The 18,147-nt window shown below is 43.3% G+C and overlaps 3 protein-coding genes across 4 annotated transcripts; all 3 read right to left on the bottom strand.

The window, feature by feature from the left end:
- Positions 1–364: 364 nt before the first annotated feature.
- On the bottom strand, positions 365–2,371 carry faslg (Fas ligand (TNF superfamily, member 6)). Its single transcript, XM_080473945.1, has 4 exons — positions 2,013–2,371; positions 1,473–1,515; positions 1,311–1,373; positions 365–1,217 (listed from the first exon to the last, which is right to left on the bottom strand). The coding sequence occupies exons 1-4, from the start codon at positions 2,289–2,291 to the stop codon at positions 796–798; spliced, it is 807 nt and encodes a 268-aa protein (XP_080330071.1). The 5' UTR covers positions 2,292–2,371; the 3' UTR covers positions 365–795.
- A 2,273-nt stretch (positions 2,372–4,644) lies between these two features.
- On the bottom strand, positions 4,645–8,782 carry LOC308116067 (uncharacterized protein). Its single transcript, XM_080474043.1, has 5 exons — positions 8,649–8,782; positions 7,545–7,585; positions 7,378–7,452; positions 6,007–6,196; positions 4,645–5,310 (listed from the first exon to the last, which is right to left on the bottom strand). Exons 1-5 carry the CDS (start codon positions 8,713–8,715, stop codon positions 4,766–4,768), a joined length of 918 nt encoding a protein of 305 aa, XP_080330169.1. The 5' UTR covers positions 8,716–8,782; the 3' UTR covers positions 4,645–4,765.
- Positions 8,783–15,379: 6,597 nt separating this feature from the next.
- jun (Jun proto-oncogene, AP-1 transcription factor subunit) lies at positions 15,380–17,422 on the bottom strand. 2 transcript variants are annotated; one of them, XM_080472645.1, is made up of 2 exons: positions 17,271–17,422; positions 15,380–17,070 (listed from the first exon to the last, which is right to left on the bottom strand). In XM_080472645.1, exon 2 carries the CDS (start codon positions 17,068–17,070, stop codon positions 16,096–16,098), a length of 975 nt encoding a protein of 324 aa, XP_080328771.1. In that variant the 5' UTR covers positions 17,271–17,422; the 3' UTR covers positions 15,380–16,095. The 2 variants fall into 2 exon arrangements, with proteins under 2 accessions (XP_080328771.1, XP_080328772.1); XM_080472646.1 differs by having other exon boundaries at positions 15,380–17,025.
- Positions 17,423–18,147: the final 725 nt, after the last annotated feature.

The following is an 18,147-nucleotide window of genomic DNA, read 5'->3' as shown; positions in this document are numbered from 1 at the left end:
TGCGTGTTTGTGGTGCATTGAGGGTGTTAAACTGGAGAAGAAAAAAAATGCAAGAAGTACTGCTGACTATACATTTGCTCTGTGGTTTCTAAATCTATGATGACCCGGGAATTAACCTGAGAATGTAACTGCAATCCAGTTTTGAGATCGAAGTGGCAGCTTCTCACAGATCATTGTGTTTGAGACTTTTGGTGTGCGTCAGTGGAATATATGGAAATAAAACTCATAAGCAGGAGCAAATGTGAGCCGGTGCCTTCATGCAATAACCTTCCTGTAGTCACAACCAAAGCTAATGTTCACGTTCCTCACAAGATAGACTCCTTAACATGACAGACTTTCATCTTTGAAAATTAAAGTCTTGAAAGTAAGTTGAAAATGTATTTAAATAATTTCTTTATTAATATCAAAGTCTCCATTTATAAACATCACAAACGTCAGATTCACACCATAATAAATATTCTTCAATGCTACAACTAACTTAGGACCTTAGTGTTGACTGACTCTTCAAACATCAGTGAAAGGGCCAACATTCCTTCATGCAAATTAATTAAATGCTTCATTTAGCCACCATTGTACTTTCTGTGCTCGATTTAGATGCTAACAATTTAAATGTGCAGTATCCCAATTTTCAGCACAAAGCATGTCACACAATGTTATCCAGATAAGTTACTATGATTTTATGAATAGACTCTCATCCAGTCATTTGGTAAAGTGATGAGTAATTTCACTTGGGCCTGAAACGTTGAGGTGAGCTCTCGACATTCCTGAGAAACACAAATCCGGTGTTCAGATACTTCAGATCTTGTACAGACCAAAGAAGTTGCCATTATGTGAGTGACTCAGTTCATGAGGGTGAGAGACGTTCACGTAAACCCGGTCGTACTTCTTCAGCTGATGCACAGAGCTCAGGTAACTCTCTGTGGTCCAAGACAGGTGCGGCTTTTGATGAGAGCAGAAACCAGCTCTGTGGGCCTTCATCAGACCGAGAGGCGGGGAGTTTCCGTTTCTTCTCACAAAAATTGAGTGAAAAAATGAAGATGTAGGCGAGCAGTTGTTGAGGAGGAGCTCCACCCGTGAGTAGATGTGGTAGAGCCCGGTCTCGTTTACCTGCAGAGCACCATCTTCAACCCAGTATTTCACTTCTCCTGAGGTGAACGCCTGGCCTGACTTTGACTCCCATCGCAAAGTGTGAGGAAATTTGTCTTTCTCAATCCGCCCTGCAATGAGAAACAACATTTTACAACCTGTTGAACTGAGAAAGTCTCAGCACAAGGCTTGCTTTTCTTTTCTTATTTTTTTTAAAGTGTTACCTATCACGTGTGCTGCAGGTCTGCTGTCTTTGTTCTCGTCATTTTGTTCCGGCTTCCAAAAACCTGAAACAAGTCTTCGTTTAGAATCACCCTTCCCTTTTACAGGTACATCAGTTTGAAAAATGTCATTTATTTAGAGGTGATTTGATGATGGAGACCTACCAACTTGCTTCTGAGGCGTTATTACCTCTGCCACAGGTTCAACCTTTAAAGAAGCAGAAACAAAGACCACGTTACACAGTTATTGTTGCATGTCAGTTCTTTCTTCTGCACGAGCTCTGAGAGCACATCTGATTGAGGAAATCCTGTCCCACTGACCAGCGACCACAGACGGAACAACTGAGCCATCGGTTTGCATTTTTAAATGTCAGAGCAGAGCTGACATGTATACCTCACAAAACACTGAATTAATTATTAAACTTTCCAATCCACTAAAACTTTGCATTATTTCCACACTCACACCTCCCACCTCAGTCACCAAGTCTGTCAGGTCTGCAGGTTTGCGCCAATAAAAGTCCCACCTGCAGCAGTAAACCCCCCCCCCCCCCATCCAAAAATATTCAATTGTTACTTCACTACTTTATGACTTTCTGATTTGTTAAATTTTTCAGGATTCTGAATCAGCATCTTAAGATCTACTTCTTTCCCGGCACAGCTGTAATCATCTTCTGTACATCTCTGCATTGTGAAGTGACTCCTTACCTTTTTCATTTCCCTCAGTTCTTTCTGTAGGTTGAGGATCTGGTAAGCCTCAAACCCGAGGGCTGCAAACGTGAGCAGGAACAGCAGCAAGACCACCATGGCCAGGCCAGGGCTCACTCCCATGAAGCCCCGGCTCTTCCCACGGTGTCTCACCCTCTCCTGTGCAGGTGGGAAGGACCAGCAGGGTATCAGACCTGGAGCCTGCGGAGGGTGCTGTGGATCTCCATTTCCCTCCACCAGGAACACCTGTGGGAACGGGTAGGTCTGATCATAACTCATGATGCAAGGACAACTGTGAGACTGACTCTGTGCAACTATGTCCCCTGCAGACAGGAGGAGTGTCCTTGTCTCAGCACCTCTGACTTAAAGAACCCAAGTTGAACTGTCAAGACATTCACCTCCCACAAACCCCTCCCACACATACTCTGAAAGGTGCATCTCAAGCACCATAAGCCCCAAAAAACTCATACAATAGCTCATTTTATCTGTTGGTATTTATTCTCACCTCCAAAGTTTACGAAGCTTTCCAACAAATCTTAACCTTTGTCTATTAAACATTTGAATTTGTGTTGTGCTGTGCACTGCCCAGTGATGGAGCCGAGTCTGAATAGAAAGGAAGCTTGAGGTTTCAGCTGACCCTCACCTCAGTAACCACCGGAGAGAGATCAAGACCTTTTCATAAATTCCACGAAAGGAAATGTTGCACAACTTCAGGTTACCTGTTGAGAGTTTAGACCCGTGTAATAAGCCCATTACGCAGGAAACCTTTTATTTCACAATTGTGGTTTTTTTTCTCTCTGGTTGTTTTAGCTTCATATCTGTGTAGCTCTTGAAAACTGCAGCGGAAATTATTGTGAGACTAAATCTGAGTAGAATAAAGTCATCACTACAAATGATATCTAATCATAAAATTCAGGTCATTACATTTCAAACTCAACGGGGCAGAGTTTGTTTGTAAACAGTGAGGCTGCAGTTTCAGTAGCTCACAGAGTAGTGCTGGTGAGAAGCTGCTGCTGCCACATGAAACGCACATATGCTGAGTCTGCACTCGAGGTTTGTGAAGATTTGATAGAGAGAGACTCTGATGCTCTGGAGAAGTGAGAATTAACCCCAACGAAGACCTCAGAGACAAGCTTACAGGAAAGCTGAACCTGCACATGCCACCTTCCTCCCCACTCACACAATAGTTAATGCCGTTGTGGTCTTTCTGAACGCGTTTGGGTTGGTGTTCTAGGATGCAAAGCAAGTCGGTGCAACAGTTTCCATGAGACATCGGCTCTCAGCTTTTGGTTATTCAAGACAGTCAGCTTGCAATTATCAGTTGGGTTTTTGTGGTTTTTAGCCTCCATTCCATCAGACACCACTCGACTTTGCAGCTGACAGGGTTGCAGCAGCCACAATGAAACTCTGCCTGACAGCTTCATAATGGTTCAGGGGTGCCTAATTCTATTGACGGGGGAACCATCGTCCTACGAGTTGTAAATTGCTCCCTGCTTCAGTACACCTGAATCTAATGATTCTGTCATCACCAGGTACAATCAGGTGTGCTGAAGCAGGGAGAGAGCTAAAACCTGCAGGGTAGGGGCTCTCCAGGAACAGGACACCCCTGAAAATGTACATAATGTGGTTTTTGAAAACTCCATAGGAAACTGTCAAGCCTGGGTCCTGTCCACTGAGTTGAGAGGTAAGTTTCGTTTGTCCATATTCATGCAGACACAAAGTGAAACCCCAATCTGCAGAGTGAAAACCAAGCTCTGAATAAAAGGGTGACTACGTCAACCTTAACCATAACCTGCACAAACTGCGTGTAGCCGACAAGCTGATGTGTCTGTTTCCCAGAAGTGTCTCGCTGACGGTTCGCGCAGTAGCAGCTGAGTGGGTTGGGGTGGGGTTGGGCGCTTTGGGGTCTGCTGCTCCAGTTATCTCATCATACCAAGACAATGAGAATCAAATGAATCACTGAGTCAGCAGGAATCTTCATCGCTGACAGTTTCTCTCACGGTGTCTCCTCTAGTGCATAATGGAGGCAGTTGTGGTCATGATGACTGATTGTACAAATAGCAAGATGCCGGAAGATTAAAATGAATTTTTCAACCTGAAATAGCTGACATTACTCATGGCTTCTTGGAAACACAACTTCCATTATTCTGCACATTTTATATTTCCCTCCCCAATCAATCAAAAGACTGTAAGCAAGTAATTGTGTTATTCCAGCAAACCGTGTCAATGTGTGACTGCTTCAGTACTTGTAACCATTCTGAAAGGGCCAGATTAGAGAAATAAACCCCCAATTAAAAAACTAGACAAAAACTAATACTATGTGATTTTTCAGAAGTGAAACTACTTACTTGTATCTCAAGTTCCCAATACACAAATATCAATAACCACACAGCATAACAGAGGTTCCATTAAGGCGATACCAGCCAACAATGGTTGAAAACTGTGGGGTTGAACAGGATTTAGTCCATGACCGGGCTGAAACAAACTATCATACAGTCACATTCACCCCTTTGTGAACCTGTTGTTTAACTTAACGAGCTTGTCCTCAGTTAGTGAGAAGCCGGATTACTATAACAAAAAAAAACATATAGGGAAAGAGAGAACATGCAAACACAATTGAGAAGGCCTCATTGGTGGTTTCAAATCAGCAACATACTTGCTGTTAAATGACACGTCAAACAATACCATTGTTTAATAATAGTCAAAATGACAATACAAAGTCAAGAGAAAATATGTATAATTGTCTTTCGCAATCACGTGTCACAGTCATCATCCGAAGAAGAGTAATAATCTAATCCCAGGACATGACCAGTCCGCTCCTCTGTTATTCCATTAATGGACGATTCTCCAGGTATCCTCTCAGCTTTACTGTCTGATCTATTCTGGCCAACAGTGGGATGCTGTGCTGGGGCCTCATTGTTCTCTGTGTCTCTTCCCAGTAACGTCTGTCTGGACTGGAAATGACCAAGATTTGGTAGCCCAGACTGCAACAGCCTGGAGAGTTTCTGTGTTTGAGAGGAACTGATTGGTACTGACGGACCTCTGAACGCAGCAGCAGCAACAGCAAGCCGGGTTTGGTCAAAAGAGAGCGGCTGGTCCTGGACGGCACAGACCCCCAGTGAGGTTTCAGAGAGGGAGTCTGTACTGAGAGATGTTCGACATTGAGTCCCTGAGAAGGTGGGATGTCCTTCAGTGAGCGACGACTGCAAACTTCTGAATCGACTGCTGGTAAAGTTAGTGTCACTTCCACTCAGCTGGCTGCCGCCGTCATGTGACTCCGTGCACCGAGGGTTTTTCACTGTTGGATGAAAGTAAACACAAACACTGGAATGTTAAATACAAATTTCTTCTATTGTTATCTTCATGGAACATTTCACTCGACAAAGTAACAGCAGTAAAAAAAAAGTCACGCGGCTGCTTCTCAACTTGACATTTCTAAACATATCTTTGCATATGCTCTGAAATTACAGTACATTTACAAATCAGAAGAAATCTTGAGCCAATGGAAAATCTTCCAGTTCTTTCAATGGGCTTCCTAAGCTGATCATTAAGATCATCAAGATCATTTTCTTGTCTTCAGAAATATGAAATCTCTTTTCTTTAAAAAGACATCTGCATCAAAACCACAACAAATCCACATTAACATGTGCAAAGTTTCTTCTGAAAAACTGAATAACACGCATCAACAATCAATGACACCACACGAGCATGACCATCATAATGTGAAAAAAATGGTCCCAGCTGCCTACGAGAGATCCAGTCCTCAGCAACGTCTAGAACATCATACACGTTACCTTCAGACAGAAGCACCACACAGGCCTGGATCAGCTTTCTTTGTTGCTGCTCCTCAGAGTCATGTGACTTTTTTTTAATTTGTAAATCCGAAATTTACGAGTGGGCTTCCCTGTTTGAAACGGAGCGGGTTTAAGACTGAGTGATGTTTAAGACTAGCACCCCCCCTGTGTAGGAGATTAGTCATCACTCAATCACTGACCATTGATCGGAGAGTCTTGTGGGTCTGCTCTCCTTTTGCAATAAGCCCGAGGGGTCCACGGTTTATGTTTACATGAGGGATCAAGGACTCGTAGTTTGGAAACAAAGCTTTTGTACTCTTTTTCCAAAGTGTCAATCTGTAGTTGGAACTCTGCTATCTTCCTCTCGGGGTAATGGGAAAGTTGGGATTGCTGTAGAAAAGAAAGACACACGCAGAGAGAAAATATGGTCATTGGCACACCAAGAGATAGACAAGGGTCTATTCATCACAGCAGGGACACATGTTAGACAGGACTGTCTTTTACCAAGCTACTATGATGTTCTCATTAACAACTACTCCCATTTGTGCACCATGTCATAAATCCACAGTCGCATGACTCAATTGGCCTCCACAGCCTCCACATCTCAATCCAGGAGAGAAGCTTTGAAACGTAGTTAAATGTAAGATTCAGAGAATGAATGTAGAGCCTTGAAATCTGTAGCAACTATGTCTTCAAATCTTGTCCATGTCGAGCAAAGCCTTATATGATATTATTATTTTCAGCACCTTGTTGAAGCGATGCCACAAAGAAAAAAAGGGATCCGATGTGAGGGGTCCAACCTAGTACTGGAAAAGTCAACCTGCTGCTGTGGGTCGTGACAGTATCTTCCATCCATCCATCCATTTTCTTCTGCTTATCCGGGGCCGGGTCGCGGGGGCAGCAGTCTAAGCAAGGAAGCCCAGACTTCCCTCGCCCCAGACACGTCCTCCAGCTCCTCCGGTGGGACCCCGAGGCGTTCCCAGGCCAGCCGAAAGACATAGTCTCTCCAGCGTGTCCTAGGTCTGCCCCGAGGCCTCCTACCGGAGGGACATGCCCGGAACACCTCCCGAGGCAGGCGTCCATGGGGCATCCGAAACAGATGCCCGAGCCACCTCAGCTGGCTCCTCTCGATGCGGAGGAGCAGCGGCTCTACTCCGAGCTCCTCCCTGGTGACTGAGCTCCTCACCCTATCTCTAAGGGTGCGCCCAGCCACTCTACGGAGGAAACTCATTTCAGCCGCTTGTATCCGGGATCTCATTCTTTCGGTCATGACCCAAAGCTCATGACCATAGGTGAGGGTAGGAACGAAGATCGACTGGTAAATCGAGAGCCTCGCCTTTTGGCTTAGCTCCTTCTTCACCACGACGGACCGATACAGCGACCGCATAACTGCAGACGCTGCACCGATCCGCCTGTCGATCTCACGCTCCATCTTCCCCCCACTCGTGAACAAGACCCCGAGATACTTGAACTCCTCCACTTGGGACAAGGGCTCTCCACCGACCTGAAGGGGGCAAGCCACCTTTTTCCGGTCGTGACAGTATCTTACACATTGCAAACATGTAGCTTACCTGCAGATAATACTCAATATCTTTTTTGATGCTGGGGATCCATTTTTTCACAGAAGATGCAGAATTGAGAGATGACTGTGAAAGAAAAGTCGTCAGTGAAAAGCAGCAAGCAAAGCACATAGTTCATACATTAACAAATCGATAGGAAGTACTCATTTGGTCATTACCAGCCTGGGTCTTTTTTCATGAACATCTTTGAGGCGTCCCTCTATAGAGAAAAAAACCAAACATTGAAGGGTAATATGACAAATGCTATTCATACCAATATATTATTTAAATGACACTGGCAGTAAATGTGCAACAGAGTGGATCAGTGGTTAGCGCTTTCGCCTCGGGGCCTTTCTGTTTGAAGATCGCATGTTCTCACCATGTGTGCATGGTTTTCCTCCCACAGTCCAAAAACATGCACCATAGCTACCGAATTCTGTAGTTTTATAGGCACAACCGACCGAATTGTGAATCAAACATGTTTCGGTCACTAAATGCATCTTTGTGACTGTGGGGGAGTGGAAGACAAGGCGATTTTCCAAGCCGCACTTGAACACAAAATTGCACGCATACAAGCGTAATGATGTCGGAGGCTGCTGGTTCAAACAACGGAGGCTACGGAGGAAGCATGGCTGATAGAAAGGGCTTTAAAGTACGACTCCACTCTCAGCTCTCCTGAGGACAGGCTGTTTCTGTGTCTGTATAGGAAGCTGTGTTTGTCCTCGCCACTCTTGGAGAGAAAAGCATTCCTGCATGTAAATTGGGTGACATGTTCTCGTATAAACTATAGACAATTATAGACAATGATAAAAGACAATGCTCACCACCAACTCACCCTAAATTGCCCCTAAGTGTGGATGTGAATGTGTGTAGTTGTCTGTCTCTCTCTGTTTGCTCTGTAATGTACTGGCGACCTGTCCATGTTGTACCCTGTCCTCGCCAATAGTTTGCTGGGATCAGCTCCAGCACGCTGCAGCCGTGAACAGGATGAAGTGGTGTAGAGGATGGAAGGATGGAAGAAAGTAAATGACTACTGTGAAGGGAATCGTGTTTCATGTTAGTTGTTCCCCGTTTGAACTTCACCCCAACCACCAGAAACCTGCCCCCCGTGAGTCTCTATTCGTTGGAAGTCTGCTTCTGCCAAAATTAAGTTTTATTTCACGATCACCTAACCTGACATAGCAGCTAATAGTTAGCGAGCTGTCTGCTGTTCCTTACGAGATGAATAATCCTGACTGTGCAGTTAAACTGGAGGTTACTGTTGTTGTTGGGTGTTTTTTTACCTTCTCTCTCTTTCTGGAGCCACAGTCTGTTCAATCGACCCTGTTGTTTCTCTTCGTTTCTTGCCATTTTGACACCATAAACAGTCTCAACACTTCAGACCAAAACATTTGCTAAACAATACCACGTGACACACAACAACCAATGACGTTACAGCAATTCATCGCGAGAGCGCCTCCGGAAGTGACGTCATGAGGGTTTAATTCAATTCACCTTTATTTATAAAGTACCAAATACAACACAGTCATGTCTAGGCGCTTTTAACAGAGAAAACCCCAACGAATCCACATGAGCAAGCAGATTTATTTGCGACTGTGGGAAGGAAAAAGTCCCTCTAACAGGAAGAAACCTTTGCAGAAACCAGACTCAGAGGTGGCGGCTTTTCCGCTGGCTTGTTGGTTCACTGATAATGATTTAAGCAAAATTAAACCGTGAAACTACTTGTTCGTCTTAGCAATAGACAAAAATAATATATACAATTAGGTTACTTTTGATCCAGTGTACTTTTATCTCATATGTTTTTCCCTGGTTAAACATACCTGTATGATTTCATTTTCCCCCTATATTGTGAGTTTAGAACTCTTGTAAATTCCCTCTTGTACTTTATTTTTAACAACATTCAAAAAAAAAAAGGCGGGGGGAGTGTCTCATATGGCTTATATGAAACACAATCAATGTTTATCTTTACGACAGTTCACAACATAGATGTTTTACAGTAGTGTAAGGTGCGTTATAGGGGAATAGGGAAAACGCACATGTTCACTATGTTTGCTGTGACTCCTGTCTGCTGATTGGTGTTGATAATAAAGCAAGTCAATGCTGAGAAAGCCTTCTCATGATCATTCTATAAAGATGACCAAGTAAACACATATAGTCCATACTGTTGTGAAAGGACTTTTCTGTTTATCACCAAGTTCAAGAAGTAACCATGTTTTCTAAAACAACTACAATCCTTTGGACCAACATACACCGGAATAATCCATTTATACTGTGTTATAGACTTGTATGGAACTTTTGAAATGCAAAATAACAGATTCTAAAATATAAATAAAAGGGTTAAAAATTATGTAATTAATAATTTGAAAAAGGTAACTGATTTTTATCCATATTGTATTCATATTTATATTTATATTAGCTTTCACTTTCTCTATTGACCAGTCTGAAGACCACCGGTGGAACTTCTCCAGAAGTATACAAGTCCCTTCAAGGGTCCTGCTGACTCTGATTGAAATGTTGCCTTTTGTGAAAAAAACAAAACTTCATGACCTTTTTAAACTTGTGGTTTTGGAGTCAGTGACTTGTCACTTCAGCCCCATTTCACGCTCTCGATCGCATAGGAAGAAACGAGTAACAGGAAAGGTAAACGTGCATCTTGACAACACAATTTATAGATTTTTTTTTTATCCACAGATCTTATTAAGTATTGCATGTCTGCTTCACCTCAGCTTAAACCACCCTTTTTTTAATTAGAAGAAGGCAGACATAAGCATGTCTTCATAAATACAAATACTTCAAAATCATTCCAACACCAAACATCACAATCAAGTAAAAAACAGCCTCGGGAGCCCATTTTTCTTTTTCACATATTTAAAATTATAAATCTTTTATGTCAGAACCTACACAAAATGTACCACGCATCTTCGATAGGACTTTATCCCATATAGAGTCACAGGGTGATGAAGTTCAAACCAATGGAATAGGCAGGAGAGGTCAGCAGTCCATCACAGAGCAAAGAGACAGATCGTCACACACACTCCGATCTGCAGGCAAGTTAGGATCACAAATGAACCAGTTGTTGCTATGAAGCAACAGAGCTAACGTGAGAATACAATCATTTCATTTCATTGCTTTATTTTGGAAAAACAATGGTAAAATGAGTGATTTTTACTAATAACTTTGAGATGAAACAGTTATGGACTTTATTACTTAGCAAGAACAGGGATATTTCTCTTCTTCCCAGAACTGGGACAAAAGTAATGATGTCATTATTTTCTTGCTGCCCTGGGAGAGTTTGCTGCTTGTTCTCAACACATCTGGACAAAACTTTTTTCTCCACAACAATTATGTGATCAGGCTGATGTTTGCCGTGGGCATGGTTAATTCAGAACAGCACACATCACAACTTTCGCTCTTTTGTGTGTGCGTGTGTGTGTGTGTGTGTGTGTGTGTGTGTGTGTGTGTGTGTGTGTGTGTGTGTGTGTGTGTGTGTGTGTGTGTGTGTGTGTGTGTGTGTTTGTAGGTAGTTACTTCACTTGCTGGAAGATATGAAACAAAAATATCTATGAGCTGTGAGTCTGAACTGGCTCTATCCAGGGAATCGATGGCACGTGTTCTTGTGTTTCCTGTTCACATTCATCAGATCTTCTACATTACTCTGGTACAGGTTTTCTATTTGCTAGTTTTTACCTCTAAATCGGTCACGTGAATGGAGGCACCGATCTTTGTGAGAAATATGAACTTCTTAGAGTGCCCTCTGCTGGCTGATCTGTGCAGGGCAGTGAAACCAGCCTCTCCATGTGCAGTACGTTCAACCTGGCTGCTTTTGCTAGTCGAGTCTGCGGTGTTTCTATCAGTGTCTTCAAGCAGGTCCTCCAATGACACAATCAGCTTTACAGGCTGTTTTTGGAATTATTTCCTCTGGCACGTCAAATCCCTGCAGTGCTGCAAGGCTTCAATCAGAAAAAGCTATGACATGAAGAGATTATTTCCCCCCCCTTACACAACCTTCATGGTACCATTGTTTTCATGCTCAAGATGAGAAATCCTACTTATTAAATTTGATAATTGATCCTAATAGGGCAGTGGTGACCAATTGGCTAGAGAGGCAGGCCTTTGCTCAGAAGGCCATAGATTCGATCCCCACAAGGGACAGGCCATACAGTGGCTGTCCACCGATTGGTCGATTCGGTAAAGAAATCTCCCAGAGGGAATTAAAAAAGTATGATTACTAAATAACTTCCCATATTGACATCACTCTCACCAGGAGACTACTATCCAATAAAAACTGAGTGAGTATATTGAGCAGATGTCTCCACGTTTTCTTCAGCTGAACAAAGATAAAACTAGTAGCAGTAGGTTAGGTTAGACAGATTTACAATGGTGAGAATAATAATAAACAGTAAATCTTAAATTTTCAAACTGTACCTGGCAGTCTGACCTCAACCGACTCTCCAAAAAACTCCATTAGGCAACCTATGATGACCTCTCTTCTGCCTTCAACATGTTGCCATGAAACAGAGGAGAAGCACACTTACCGCAGAGAACATGTAACAGCATATGCAAACACAGAAAATGAACTATGCCATAAGCAATGTCAATAAATTCTATTCACTTACTGAGAGCAAGACGAAGACAGACAAAGTGAAAGACGTGCTAATAGCTGGATTTTCTTTTGAAATAAATGTCTCTTAAGAGGAGCTCCCCATCACGTTGGAAAAAAGCTCACATTTACTGTTATTCTTAAGTCATATTGTTTTGTGTCTTCAAGTATGATGAATTCTCACAATAGGACATGTGCAAATAGTAGAAAACATTACATTTGTTCACATAGTGCCATCAGGAGAACAAACATGCTGCTGTTTCTATGAAAGAGCAGCAGATGCAGCGGCATAAGCATGTCAACCGGAAACACATAGGCAAAGGATACAGAGCTGGAAAGAGTGAAAGAACAGGACACAATGATGTCAGTATTTGTCAGTGACTTCAAATTTTGTAATTTTGTTGGCCTTTCTTGAGCAAGAAGTGAGGACGAGAGGTTGGAACTTCTCATTGGCTCAAAATCTCAAACAATGCCAAAATACATTAAAAATGATTGTTGAGGTTTTTATTTGTTTAATGCTAACGTTTAAGGATTTTTGATCATTATGCTTCAAATGTCCTCTATTTCTATTTCACAATTCTGGCCACCTTACAATAAATATTGATCTAAATTGTCTTGTTCTTTGCAGAGAACTCCACGACTTTGTTGCATGTTATAAAACTCCTGAGTACATAGTACATATAACTTAATTTTCTATCCATACTGAGGATGGGTATTTTGAATTTACTGAAATTATTAGACACCTATGAGTACAATAAACAAGTCTTATGAATGAAAATGTATGCAACCAACCCTGAAATACTCCCACACCTTTATTTTCGACACATTAAAAAAAACAGACAGGCAGCCTCTTATAATACCTGTTTGTTTGATGTTGAACCACGACAAACATCACGTGCTGATATAAACATCATGCATCGTGAGGCTTATATCAGAGCGGATTAATGCAGAGTTCTCATTGCAATCCCGCTCTTCTGCACACTGCCGTAGTAATGCGTTTTAATTAGTGCGCCCTTAGAAAGTAAATCCATCCACTTTTATAACTTCTCAGGGCTCAGTAAAACCCTGAGAGCAGATTACAAAGTAGATTCACTTCCCGTAAAACACGCCTCCTCCGTCGTGACGTAGATCTTCCGAGTCGTCCCTCTCCTTATATGGTAGGAAGGACTCCGCTTTCCGGAATCATGTCCGCTCGCTCCAGGTTGGACAAATCGACGTGGGAAACAGAAATCCTCATAAAAACATGGGTGCTGATCATGTCCATTGAGTCATCAGAGACCAAACTGATGGACACCACCAAACTTATTTGTCAATTCCTGCGTTGTCTTTAATTATTATGCGTGTTGAAATCTCTCATATTTTTTTTATATATATATATATATATATATATATATATATTTTAAAGAACGCAGTCGATTTGACTGCATTTTCAATCCATGCCATGGTAGGGATTGCGATTTTACTCACTTCTACTGTTGGAAAATACCAAAAAAAAAAGGAATACAATACAGAAAATATACAACTCAAATACAGAAAGTTTTGAGAAAGAAACTAAAGTCGAATGTAACACGGTTCTGAACACGTTCTGAATATTCACAGTGGCCGCATTAAAACGGTATATTATTGCGACATTTGGTCCCAGCACTGGATTTATGATAAAGCCCATTCACATGGTGTGGTGGCATGTTAGGCAATAATGATATTTAAAAATATTTAAAAGGTTTTGGAAACCATGCCTTGATTATATTTTACAAGGATTTCTGCTATAATGACATGAGTGTTGGTCTGAAGTTCTCCTTTTCCTTATTTGGATATGGTAATAAACCCTGTAATATACCTATAGTCCGCAAACCGATGTCTTTGTTTTTTTTCTTCTTTTTTGTATATTCCCAAATGATTGAGGTTTTAAGCGTGTGTGTGTGTGTGTGTGTGTGTGTGTGTGTGTGTGTGTGTGTGTGTGTGTGTGTGTGTGTGTGTGTATCCTTAAGGTTTCTGCAACTGATCCGCCTGTAATGACAGTGTACTTTTACTGTTTCAGATTCCCGAGACTCTCACAGTTCATCTGAGGTAAAGCCGCCCTTAGCTTAATGGCGCCCTCTAGTGTCTCAAAAACAAGCGGCCTGTTGCGTTCCAGGCATGCCACACAGGACTTGTCCGGACTTATGCACCTGCTGTCCCAATGCGGATATATGGTTCATGTAATGGTCCGTTTTACTTAAGTGTATGTATACTGTGTTTTAACCTCTGTTACCCTTAGAAATACATACATAGCTCATATTAGGATCTTTGGTGATACTTGATAACTTTGATCATAAATACACACAATGATGTAGGACCAATAAGTTATTTCCCCTCCAAGGGAGAGTGTCATGCTTGAGACCGGGCTGGGCCTCTCCTCTAGTGCCTGCATTTTATCCAGACATACCGAGGTACTCCTCAGTCCAATAACATGCAGGTGAGACTCTGTTGCTTGTAGGTGTGAATGTGAGCATGTGATGGATCAGCTCGATGCACTTCGTGACCCTTAACTGGATGAAGTAAAAGATTGATTGATCTTAAACTGCTCCCATCTTGACACTTACCTGCAGTGGGAATATGTTTGTCTAAACATGGTCTTCCTTTCCCTTATTGAGATACTACTGTAACAAACCTGACATATGTGGAAAAAATTGACTTTTGTGTGGGTTTTTTTTATGCCCAAATGATTGACAGTTGGTTAGTAGTGTTTTTTTTCTTTTGTTCAAGAAAAGTCTCACAACATTGGCATTAAGTATTTACATAACAGGACAGCACTGATTGGGAATATTCACATGCACAAGTTATTTAATTAATATTTATATAACCTTTTAACCTGTGATGTGACTGTGACACTTATTGTAGTTTTATATAATGACAACAAAGCTTCTCACTTACTCACAGAACCCCAGTGATACTTTTTTCAATATTGATGTTTTAACATACAACAGATCTGGAAGAAATGTTGAAAAGTGGTGCAACAACTTGGAAGATGAACTATGACGGGTATGTTTAAGTGCAGTGATGCCTGTTATTCATTGCTCATTGTAATGTCTTGCCACTCTGTTAGTTTCTATCTATTTAGTGTAAAATGAAGCAACCTGGTTGCAGTCACGTTTTGTAGATTTGTGTTTATGACATTGTTGTGTGAGGCATAGTGTTTGTAGAATTGGTCTCCCATCAGTAGTGAGCCCACAGCTTGTCAGCTGAAACACAATCACTTAGCGTGGATCAATATATGAGCACTAATGGAATTTACCTTGAGGTACTCAGAACTAGCAGCGCTTCAAACATGTTGCAACCTGCTTCATTGTTTGAGTTTCTGCAACGACACACCCACTGCTTCCCTTGTCAGACTCTTTTACAAGAACAGAGGCAATGTTGTTGTTTTTTTTCTTTATCAGGTTTATTTTCTTAAATATTGATTAGTTTCTGAAGTGCTCAGAACACAAACATAAAAAAATTATACAGTATTCTTATTACAAATGGTAAACATAAGTACTCCAAGTTGATCTTATATACATATAACAATGAGTGAAACCCCATTAAACAACTTTAGAAAAAAACAAGTAAATCTTGAAGCTTTTCTAACTTAACTTCTTACAATTAAGAAAACGTACTTTGTACTGTAACTCAGAACTCAGGCAGCATTTGTTACAACTTTTCAGCTGTTTGTAGTTTACCAACAAGCCCAATTTCGAGGGCCACTATGGCTTCAGCAAGAAAAGTCTGTTTTGCAGGTCGTTAAATCCCCTAATACTGAACTTCTCCATTGGTGGTCAAGATAAAGTCCATGCAGAGCTGGGTGTAAATCAAGAAAACGTCAGTCCTGTCCAGTTCTGTGACAAACAGTACGAAACAGAAAGGTGTTCTTCCCGGTGCCATGCCCCCACCGGTTCATGGCTACTGTCACTGTCCCGAGCTCATCTCGAGGACACGCCACCGGGGGGAGCTCGTGGCACTGAGGAACTTTCGGTGCTGCCCCCCCGGTCCTGCCAGTGCCGCGCCACATCTTTCCCGAATCCCATCATGATTTGGGGAGGCACGGTCACTCGCCATCGCGGGGAAGCGTCCGTTTCTTTCAACTACAGTCTTGTCCTCTTTCTGACGCCACTTCAGAAGGTCTGGAGTTGCTGCGTCAACATGAGCTGACAGCCACTGTTGACATGGTTCATAACCTTCTGCTTCAGCTGGGCCACCTGCTCGCGCAGCATGTTGGCGGTGGACGCCAGCTCAGAGTTTTGGGACTTGAGGGTCTTCACTTTGTCCTCCAACCTGGAGATCCGCTCCAGTTTCCTCTTCCGGCACTTGGAAGCGGCGATGCGGTTTCTCATGCGCTTCCTCTCAGCCTTGATGCGCTCCTGGCTCTCCATGTCGATCGGGGAGAGAGGGGGTGTCTCCCCGGGCATCTCGGGGACAGTCTGGGGCTCCTCTTTGAGCGCAGTGAGCCTGGGCAGCTGAGCCGAGGAGGGCTGGCCGTAGATGGGAAGCTGAGGCGGGGCGGCAGAGAAAGACATGGCTGGGGCAGAGGTGGTGTAGTTCGGTGCCGACACGGTGCTGATGGCCGGGTTGAAAGTGTTCAAGTCCTCGTACACCGGCGAGTCAGAGCGCATGGTGGTGGCACTGCTGCTGTAAACCGTGGCGCCGGTAACAGACGGCACCGGGGGCAGGGTCGCGTTGACGCTGGTCTGAGCCGCAGACGTGACACTCACGCTGGTCGTGCCCGGCATGTGCTGGTGGTGGAGCTCAGCCAGCGCGCGGACGAAGCCCTCCGCGAAGCCCTCCTGCTCGTCCGTCACGTTCTTTGGGCACAGGAACTGGGTCGGGGTCGGCGTGGTGGTGATGAGGCCGTTACCGGACTGGATGATGAGGCGCTCCAGCTCCGGTGAGGCCAGCTTCAGCAGACCCACGTCCGGGGAGGTGAGGATGTCGCCGACTTTGGCGCGTAGGTGCGGTTTCAGGGAGCCGGTCGGGTCGGAGAGGTTCAGTGTCATGTTGTGTTTCAGCGCTTTGGGGTTGCTGTATCCGAAGCCGGCGTTGTCGTGCTGGGAGAAAGCGTTGAGTGAGTCGTCATAGAAAGTAGTTTCCATCTTGGTATACATAGACGTGAACCAAAAAAAAAAAAAAGCTTTTAAGATCTTGTACAGAACAACTTTTCGTTCCCTCTTCTCTTCTTCGTGGTTACCGAGGAAAACACTGGTTTCCAAACGTCTTCTCTGCGCGTAAAAAAAAGAAGAGAAAAACTCCCAAACTGTGAGCGCACTTTCTTGACACAGGAATCGAGACTTACTTCTTTAACTCGCCGATGGCCGCTCGTTCAATGCTGAGGTGTAAAAGTTCTCAAAGCTTTAGTGTTTAGTCCGTGAATGAAAGTAAGTTTCCTTGTCGGACAGGAGAAACGTCTGTACAGCTCCTCCGCCAGTGTGTGTGTGTATACACTCTGAGCCGAGCAGCGTGGAGGCTAACCTTATCTGCTGCCGCTGCCGCTCTAAAAATAGCCATGATGTCACGACGCTGCTCTCTCATTGGTCGGAGGGCGTGGCCAGGGGCGTGCCTCAGCCGACCGATAAGGCGCGTTGCCTTGACGACCACCCGAAAGATTCGGAGTCTCGCGGTGGATTGTGGGATGAGGTAATGTTGTAAGGAGAGCGTAAGACTGGTGCATTGTGGGATGACGTATTGTTTTTGAATATCTGGTTACCCGCCGCTTTACTGTCAGTCGCGAAGCAGCAGCAGAGGAGAGAGCAGCTCCGTGTCTCTCCTCTTACCATCTCTTTTGACGGCAAACGACTGTAATGCACACCTGTTTTTTTTTTATTCCAGGAGGTTAAAATGACCACGTTTTCTTCGAGCATGCAACTCGGTTCACAGTTATCTAAGAAACTTTTCCAGAATCAGAATATTTGACAAAAGTGAATACACGCAAAAGACTGGGAACTCATGACGACAATTCTGTATTATTTTCTGTTTTGTCCAAGCTTTCCAAAAATGTGTCCAATAGGAATTATTATTTTGTTATAACTAACTAACTGACTGACTAATCTAAATCCCCCTGGGGATTGTCCTTTTTTCTGCATTTACCCATCCTATTTTGAGGATGCAGTGGGCAACCACATTAGAGTGTTCTGGGGTCAAGTGTCTTGTGGCGACCTGTCCACTGGTGGGAT

This window comes from Lipophrys pholis, assembly GCF_963383615.2.
Source record: "Lipophrys pholis genome assembly, chromosome: 10".
Classification (NCBI taxonomy): domain Eukaryota; kingdom Metazoa; phylum Chordata; class Actinopteri; order Blenniiformes; family Blenniidae; genus Lipophrys; species Lipophrys pholis.
Note: the sequence above shows the minus strand (reverse complement) of the source record. Positions and strands in the feature narration are given on the sequence as shown.

What these genes read in the sequence shown, in the direction of transcription:
- faslg (XM_080473945.1), bottom strand. Translation starts at nt 2,291, where the DNA reads ATGAGTTATGATCAGACCTACCCGTTCCCACAGGTGTTCCTGGTGGAG. An exon ending in AACTGAGGGAAATGAAAAAG is followed by an intron (nt 1,516 to 2,012) that starts GTAAGGAGTCAC and finishes GCTTCTTTAAAG; the next exon opens with GTTGAACCTGTGGCAGAGGT. An exon ending in ACCTGCAGCACACGTGATAG is followed by an intron (nt 1,218 to 1,310) that starts GTAACACTTTAA and finishes TTCTCATTGCAG; the next exon opens with GGCGGATTGAGAAAGACAAA.
- LOC308116067 (XM_080474043.1), bottom strand. Translation starts at nt 8,715, where the DNA reads ATGGCAAGAAACGAAGAGAAACAACAGGGTCGATTGAACAGACTGTGG. An exon ending in ATATTGAGTATTATCTGCAG is followed by an intron (nt 6,197 to 7,377) that starts GTAAGCTACATG and finishes TCTTTTCTACAG; the next exon opens with CAATCCCAACTTTCCCATTA. An exon ending in ACAAGACTCTCCGATCAATG is followed by an intron (nt 5,311 to 6,006) that starts GTCAGTGATTGA and finishes TTCATCCAACAG; the next exon opens with TGAAAAACCCTCGGTGCACG.
- jun (XM_080472645.1), bottom strand. Translation starts at nt 17,070, where the DNA reads ATGGAAACTACTTTCTATGACGACTCACTCAACGCTTTCTCCCAGCAC.